This window comes from Gigantopelta aegis, chromosome 3 (assembly GCF_016097555.1).
Source record: "Gigantopelta aegis isolate Gae_Host chromosome 3, Gae_host_genome, whole genome shotgun sequence".
NCBI lineage: Eukaryota > Metazoa > Mollusca > Gastropoda > Neomphalida > Peltospiridae > Gigantopelta > Gigantopelta aegis.
Genome location: NC_054701.1, coordinates 19,344,257 through 19,353,315, shown reverse-complemented (window position 1 = coordinate 19,353,315; position 9,059 = coordinate 19,344,257). Strand labels below are relative to the sequence as shown.

The window sequence follows — 9,059 nt, the reverse complement described above, 5'->3', positions numbered from 1 at the left end:
TTGGAATATTTCTCGTTCCAGTCAGTGCTCCACAAATGGTGAAACAAAAGCCGTGGTATGTACTATCCTGTTTGTAGAATGGTGTATATAAAAGATACCTTGCAGCTAAATAAGAAGAGTAGCGGTAGCGGATTTCCTCACACATTATCTATCGGATCCTTAATCATATGCCCCACGCCATAGTAACCTTCCTTCTGCGACTCCAGGGGCGCATTTAGGATTTTGTAAGACAATTTTGAATAAGGGCAAATGAGCCGAACTCCCAAAAGGAACAGAGCGTTTTTAGAGCAATTTGGTGTTGTATGTTGTGGATGATAAATTTAAGTAATGTCTTTTTCAGTCTCTATATGTCTGTTAATCTCTGTCTATCTCTCTGTCTCTTTATCTCTCTTTGTCTGTTTGTCTGTCTGTCTGTCTGTCTGTCTGTCTCTCTCTCTCTCTCTCTCTCTCTCTCTCTCTCTCTCTCTCTCTCTCTCTCTCTCTCTCTCTCTCTCTCTCTCTCTCTCTCCGTCTATCCCTCTCTCTCTCTTTATTTCTATAAGTCTGTTTTTCTCTGTCTCTCTATTTCTCTATCCTCCACTCCCCTCCCACTCCCTCTTCCTCCCTGCCTACAGAACAAAATAACAGCAATGATGTTTATATGGTAGTCAACCTATCACAAAATCTATATAGGCCTACCGTAATAGAACCCTAACAGTCTAACCCAGCAATTAAAGATCTTGACAAACAGTGAGGACTGTAGAGAAAGCCAGGCTTATCATAACACGGAATCCGATGGAAACGAACGCTACTATATGCATTTACAGAGATTAACCTGCAGCTATAGATGTCAGAATCGCGTGCATTGGAAACCTGACGTGTTACACAAGAAAGCTTTTCCTATGGTTGTCCATAGCAACCGGGTAAAAAGTCGTCGCAAAGGAATCACTTGGCTTATCTGGCGTCGTTAATTATTAATAAGCTTGGAAAACATTCGTATATAATGTGTCAACAATGCGGGGCCGTAACTGGAGGGGGATGAGCGAGGAAGACAGTTGCCCCCAGCGAAACGATACGAAAAAATGACCATTTATATTGCTTATCTGGAGAAGACTATACTTATTAGGTTGTACACCACCATTAATTATTCTATGTATTTAAATATAATTTCTTTTAGAATATATTCTGTGACAACTACCTTGCAAAACAAATCAACATAGATCGACCACAATTTGTTTCAGTAAGTCACCCTCATGCCAGAGCACTTGTTGTTGTGACACAAGTGGCAATGTATACCAATTGCGCAGTTGTTATCTGCCCATGCAAAATGTATACGAAATATTCCGCTAGGTTTCTATTGTATCACCACCACCACCACCCAACCACCCAGGCTATTACAGTAAAACCTTCTCTAGTAGCCACCTGTGTTAAGAGGCCACATGTAATTATCCCAAATCATCTAATATAGTATAAACATTAGTGACCTGAATTAAACAGTCACCTGTTACAAAAAGGCCATTTTTGATACTACGTTTGGTGGTTGCGTAATACAAGTTTGGTTGTATACACTTCTCATACAATATAGCACATGTAGTTATCCGGGGTCTTTTTAAATATACCAGTCGTGGAGCACTGTCTGAAACTGAATACCCAACTGCGTGTACTCCCTGAAACTGAATACCCAACTGCGTGTACTCCCTGAAACTGAATACCCAACTGCGTGTACTCCCTGAAACTGAATACCCAACTGCGTGTACTCCCTGAAACTGAATACCCAACTGCGTGTACTCCCTGAAACTGAATACCCACTGCGTGTACTCCCTGAAACTGAATACCCAACTGCGTGTACTCCCTGAAACTGAATACCCAACTGCGTGTACTCCCTGAAACTGAATACCCAACTGCGTGTACTCCCTGAAACTGAATACCCAACTGCGTGTACTCCTTGAAACTGAATACCCACTGCGTGTACTCCCTGAAACTGAATACCCAACTGCGTGTACTCCCTGAAACTGAATACCCAACTGCGTGTACTCCCTGAAACTGAATACCCAACTGCGTGTACTCCCTGAAACTGAATACCCACTGCGTGTACTCCCTGAAACTGAATACCCAACTGCGTGTACTCCCTGAAACTGAATACCCAACTGCGTGTACTCCCTGAAACTGAATACCCAACTGCGTGTACTCCCTGAAACTGAATACCCACTGCGTGTACTCCCTGAAACTGAATACCCACTGCGTGTACTCCCTGAAACTGAATACCCAACTGCGTATACTCCCTGAAACTGAATACCCACTGCGTGTACTCCCTGAAACTGAATACCCACTGCGTGTACTCCCTGAAACTGAATACCTAACTGCGTGTACTCCCTGAAACTGAATACCCACTGCGTGTACTCCCTGAAACTGAATACCCAACTGCGTGTACTCCCTGAAACTGAATACCCACTGCGTGTACTCCCTGAAACTGAATACCCACTGCGTGTACTCCCTGAAACTGAATACCCACTGCGTGTACTCCCTGAAACTGAATACCCACTGTGTGTACTCCCTGAAACTGAATACCCACTGCGTGTACTCCCTGAAACTGAATACCCAACTGCGTGTACTCCCTGAAACTGAATACCCACTGCGTGTACTCCCTGAAACTGAATACCCACTGCGTGTACTCCCTGAAACTGAATACCCACTGCGTGTACTCCCTGAAACTGAATACCCAACTGCGTGTACTCCCTGAAACTGAATACCCACTGCGTGTACTCCCTGAAACTGAATACCCACTGCGTGTACTCCCTGAAACTGAATACCCACTGCGTGTACTCCCTGAAACTGAATACCCAACTGTGTGTACTCCCTGAAACTGAATACCCACTGCGTGTACTCCCTGAAACTGAATACCCAACTGCGTGTACTCCCTGAAACTGAATACCCACTGCGTGTACTCCCTGAAACTGAATACCCACTGCGTGTACTCCCTGAAACTGAATACCCACTGCGTGTACTCCCTGAAACTGAATACCCACTGCGTGTACTCCCTGATATGAATAAAGGAAGGAAATGTTTTATTTAACGACGCATTCAACACATTTTATTTACGGTTATATGGTGTCAGACATATGGTTAAGGACCACACAGATATTGAGGGAGGAAACCCGCAGTCGCCACTTCATGGGCTACTCTTTTCGATTAGCAGCAAGGGATCTTTTATATGCACCATCCCATAGACAGGATAGCACATACTACATACAGCCTTTGATGTACCAGTCGTGGTGCACTGGCTGGAACGAGAAATAGCCCAATGGACCCACTGACGGGGATCGATCCCAGACCGACCGCGCATCAAGCGAACGCTTTGCCACTGGGCTACGTCTCGCCCTGATATGAATAGATCCTACGAACCATCGCACCTTAGTTAAAAGCTCTTCTACCAAGATACATTTTTAAAATAATATTTTTCGTGCTTATATCCAATTAAGGTTCGAGCACGCTGTTTTGGCCACAGATCCCAGCTAATTGAACTACCCTTTCACCAAAATACATCAATCTCGCTCTGTCATATCATAACGTAAAACTATGAATGAAAGTGAAAACATTGGGTCGAATTTACAAAGCCGGTTTATATCTCTGCTATCTGGGCTGTCTGTCCAGGACAGTGGGTTAGTTGTTAATTGTGAGTGGTTAGTGAGAGAGAAGAGGGTGCAGTGGTCTACCGGCCTCGGTGGCACGGTGATTAAGCCATCGGACTACAGATTGGTAGGTACAGGGTTCGCAGCCCGGTACCGGTTCCACCCCGGGCGAGTTCTTAAGGGCTCAATGTGTAAGGCCATTACACCCTCTTCTCTCTCACTAACCACTAACCAACTAACAACTAACCCACTGTCCTAGACAGACAGCCCAGATAGCTGAGGTGTGTGCCCAGGACAGCGTGCTTGAACCTTAATTGGATATAAGCACGAAAATAAGTTCAAATGAAAAAAAATGTAGTGGTCTTAGACCTACCCATTGAGTCATTAAAACTCGCTCTAGGTGGGAGCCGGTACCGGGCTGCGAACCCTGTACTGCCAGCGTTATGTCTGATGACATCACCAAGGCCGGTTGTTAGATGATAAAGCACCTGCGTTTAAGAAAAACAGGCTTTGTAAATTCGGCCTATTGTTATTATTACCCCACCCCAGCCACGTCGCCGGTGAATAATTACCGTTTCACATCCATTGATGCATGAAATGACTGTCATGTGTAAAACAAGAAGATCATGGTTGATTCACTATTTAGGGCACCTCACCGTGTGTACTGTTAGTGTGCGACAAAGACGAATAAATTAGTAAACGCTATTGATTGGTGCCTCTGTGTATCAAATGACTAATCATTGTTCTTTTGTGCTTCTCCGACCACCTTAATTGATTGAATTTATGTGTGTGTAGTCGAAATTGCCCGGCCTGTTAAAAGAGGTCATAGCGCTCTCCTATCTCGGAACTGATATTACGCTATACTCTTACACAAGCGCTTCACGATAGATATGCCACGAATAGCCGAACTTCAAGGATTGTAAAAACAGAAGAGGAAGCAAAAGGAATATTTCTTAAAAACACATCATGGGATTTCAAATTACGGATATTTAGTGACTAACATGTAGTCATTTCGATTCTTGTTCAATAAAGAGAGGAAACACGCTCCTGTAACGAAGGCTACTCCTTCAGAAGAAAAAAACAAACAGCCAGAAAACATTTGTATGCACTTTGTCATAGACAGGACAATACATACCACGGTTTTTGATGTACCATTCGTGGGGTACTGGTTACAATGGAGAATACCCGAACCCATCTTGGACGATCGATCCCACGGTCCATCACATACTAAATCTAAAATCATGAGCGAAAATGGCTGGAACAGAATGTATCTACTACCTACCGTGAAAGATCGACTTTACGACCAATGGGACTCCAAGCGAATGTTCTACCAATGAGATACAAAATTCGTCTCCCTTTCAAACTAACGTACTTATATTCCCGAATCCAATAAGTAATCATCATTCTTTTGTGCTACTCTGACTACGCTAATTGATTAACTTTATTTGTTCGTTGCGCCTAATATTTCGTCGACTGCTATAAGCGGTTTAAAGAGCCGCTCTCAAGACGAGTCTATCTATTTTTTAGTGTACGTTATGTTGAACACATTACGTACGTGTACATGTGTGTGTATATGCGGCCTATATTCTTGACGAGTGGAGTTTTATCTAAAGTGCGCTGGGAAGGACAGATCTACTAAAGTTCATATACGTATATAAGAGATAACTGTCTCGGCTGTGTTATCTGTAAATACGGGAGTAAACAGCAAAATGCCTGGGGCGACCTTTGACACATGGAGATGCATCACCGGTCGTCGTGTCGTTGTAAGGTGAGGTCGTCGGTTTTCTGTGTCGTCGTCTACATTGTCGCCTTCAACGTGCTGTGCCTGTACTACCTGACGAAGTCTGCGTCGCCGTGGATGAGCCACCATGGTCCGTTCTACTTCCCCGCCAACCGGTGGACGTGCAAGCCCGTCAGGGTGTCGCCACGCCCACTGACGCTTACCGCCCTGGCGAGCTTCCCGGGGTCGGGAAACACCTGGGTGAGACACCTGGTGCAGCAAGCCACAGGTGAGAGAGAGAGAGAGAGAGAGAGAGAGAGAGAGAGAGAGAGAGAGAGAGAGAGAGAGAGAGAGAGAGAGAGAGAGAGAAGGGGGAGGGGAGAGAGTGAGGGGAGGGGAGGGGAGAGAAAGAGTGTTTGTGTGTCTGAGTGTATGTGTATCGTGTGTGAGTGTATGTGTGTGTGTCTGCATGTATGTGTCTGGTGTGTGTGTGTGTGTGTGTGTGTGTGTGTGTGTGTGTTTGTGTGTGCGTGTGTGTTTGAGTGTATGTGTGTCTCTGTGTGTGTGTCTCTGTGTTTATGTGTCTGGTGTGTGTGTGTCTGTCTGTCTGTCTGTCTCTGTGTGTGTGTGTGTGGTGTATATGTGTATTTGTGTGTGTGTGTGTGTGTCTCTCTATCTCTGTGTGCGTGAGTGCGTGTGTGCGTGTGTGTTTTCGTGTTGATAAAAGCTATGTACAAATGAGTTTGTAACAGCCACAGGCGTGTTTGTAACATCCACAGGTGAGTTTGTGATTACTAAAAGCAACAGGTGTATGTGTTTGTAACAATTGGTACAGTAATTAGCCTAGTTGTGTATATGTTGTGTGTGCTGTGTGTGTTGTGGTGTGTAAGAGAGGACGAAAGAGGAAAAGAGAGACAGAGAACGACAGAGAGATGGATGGATGGATGGATGGATCGATGGATCGATAGATAGATAGACAGATAGATAGACAGATAGATAGATAGATAGATAGATAGATAGATAGATAGATAGATAGATAGTTAGGTAGGGTCAAAAAAGCTCACAATTAATATTACTTGTAAACCATGTAAAAATGCGTAGTGATTCGTTTGTAACCCTAGCCATGCAGCTGTTTGGTAGTAATACAAATATCAATCAACGATGTTATCCAAATTCGGAGTTTTATGTTTAATAAACTCTTACCCTCTTCCAACTTCCACCCCTAAAAAGGTAGGAGTACGTAAGCTGCCATTAATTTAGGAGTGAGAGATAGGGCTCGAAATAGCGCCCGCGAAAAGCAAAAACCAGTCCATTTTTCATACGTAGCAGGTGAAATAAAAATTCACTACCGTAGTATCGCAGGCCATTTCTCAAGAGACAGATGTATGTACGATTATCTCATCTATTAGTTAGCTTGTGAATCTGTTATATTTAATTCCATAATACTCTAAAATATACGTCAGAGGACCTCATTTTCCACACATAAAATCAAAATTTCACCTCGTACCATGCTGTTCTATTTTCAGCAGGCCATATTCTTTCTTAACAAGACTTCTTTCTTTTGGCCTGCTATTTAAAAAATAAAAATAAAAGCAGGCCATATTTTACTTACTATTCCGAGCCATAGACACGCAATCACGGCGAATGTGAGGAATGGTATCATAATACAAGGAGTCTGCTTTCAGAAACCAGTTTACGACAGGACACTGTAGAGCCATCAATCACTAGACCTTATTAATTGTGTGTGTGTGTGTGTGTGTGTGTGTGTGTGTGTGTTTGTGATAAATGATATATAGGTTTAGCTTTGTATTTATTTATTTTATTTATTTTTTCTTTATATATTTTACAATCGCTGTGTAAAATGACACTACCAGTTTCCAGATGCACAGTTAAGACGCCTGGTCTTGTGTGCTATTAAAAATGCATTACATTGCTCAAAAATAGACATTAGCCAGTTTGATGATATTTTCTAAAATGCTAAAAGAAGATACTATTTTCCAAGCAACAAGGCATGGTGACTATAACAACGCTTACCGCATGCTTCTGTTAACACGACGCTGAGAGCGGTAACTCCATTGTTCATTCTGAATGATTCATATATTATTTACATGACTTTTATTTAATTACATACGTTTGGAAGTGATCTTAAAGGCTATTGTACTGACAGTTAAATAGCGGGGAAACCCATCAGCAATTCAGTCTCAACAATAGCGAAGTCCCATCTAGCGTACATAAATGTCACTGGCTTCTACCGTAAAAACAAAAAGAAAAAAAGTAGGAAAATAATTTGATATGCTGTCCAGCACATCCCATTGGAACCAGACTATGTATTGGTGTACTGAAGCGTAACATATCTCAAAACAATAGTTACACAATGGACATTCAATAATAATGCTTTAAAGTGTTCGCCAGAGACAAATTACATACTAGAAAGGAAACTCCAAAGGACCGCATTAAATAATAATAATAATAATAATAATAATAATAATAATAATTAATAAATTAATTAATTAAAAACCGAATAAAAAAACACCCACCTTGATCAAAGTTGTGATGTCAAACCGAATTTGATGCAAGCAGAAATTAATGGTAGAAGACTGATCACTTGTGTATTAATATAATTATTCATATTGTTCAGTTTCAGTGTCTGTTTGTTTGTTTGTTTGTTTGTGTGGTTTAAAAAAAAGAAGAAGAAAATGTTTATTAGTCAATAAAGAAGTCGCTTTAAAAGAGCCTCAAACGCCTTCACCACCAGGGTTGTATTCGTTTTAGCGAGATTCCTTGCCTCCACGTCATTTCTCCGGTTGACTCATGTCGACTGGTTTTTCCGTGACTCGTATAACGGCCATTCTGCAGAACGTCACGGTTGTTCGTGTTTAGTCTCTATATGTCCAAGCCTGTCCTAGCAGCAGTGGAAGATTGACCGTCCCACTCTAAGAAGAAATAGGAAGCGGGGTCGGCCCCTACTACTCTTTTCTATACTTTACTTTATTTTATATTGATACCATCTCGTATCTTCCAGAGTCGGGCCCGAAATTTTATGTCGAAATTACTTTTGTTTTAATATTATTAAATAGTCCGATTCTCTTTTCTTTCTCTTATTTATTTTTGGACTGTCCTAAATGCTCTAAATTATATAAATATTCGGCCGAGCAGTCAATTCTTTTTATTTTTGGCTTATAACTTTTTATTTTATTGGGTTTTTTAAATTCTATTATCTGTTTCACTAATTGCTATTTTCAAAATCCTGCCCATTTTCAATTCTAGCCCCCCACACCACCCCACCCCACCCCACCCCCACTCCTCGTCCCGGATCCAGTCACTGGCGAATTCAAAGATTGTGTCCGGGAGAGACGTGCGTGAACCTTAACTGGATATAGGCACGTTAATATGTTATCCAATCCAATCAAAAACGAAAACCATAAACAAAACAACAACAACATTTTGTTAGCATTTTAGGTTTCGAAACAGACGACAATACCTTACTAGATTGTGACGTCATACTTATACAAACACGTTCATAGGTCAGTAAATAGAGGATAATAAACGAGTTACCAGTTATTATCAAATTTATGTCCCGAGTGAAATAATTTTCAGTTGTCACGAGCTTTAACTGGTACCGAGTTTGTTATTCTATTTATTACCTCAGCTATTTTTTCTCTAAAAGGCTTTATTTTCGCCGCACATGCACGAAGGCCAACCTGTATAGGAACGATGTAAACCACTTTAGG

General features: G+C 41.9%; 1 protein-coding gene across 1 annotated transcript in view; it reads left to right on the top strand.

Moving 5' to 3' along the window:
* The first annotated feature begins 4,311 nt into the window (after positions 1-4,311).
* The window catches only part of LOC121369517 (WSC domain-containing protein 1-like), a 12,813-nt gene continuing 8,065 nt past the window's right edge, over positions 4,312-9,059 (top strand). The window contains exon 1 of the mRNA XM_041494626.1: positions 4,312-5,617. Coding sequence (XP_041350560.1) covers positions 5,341-5,617 — 277 coding nt within the window. The 5' untranslated portion in view covers positions 4,312-5,340. The remainder of the gene's footprint in view (positions 5,618-9,059) is intronic.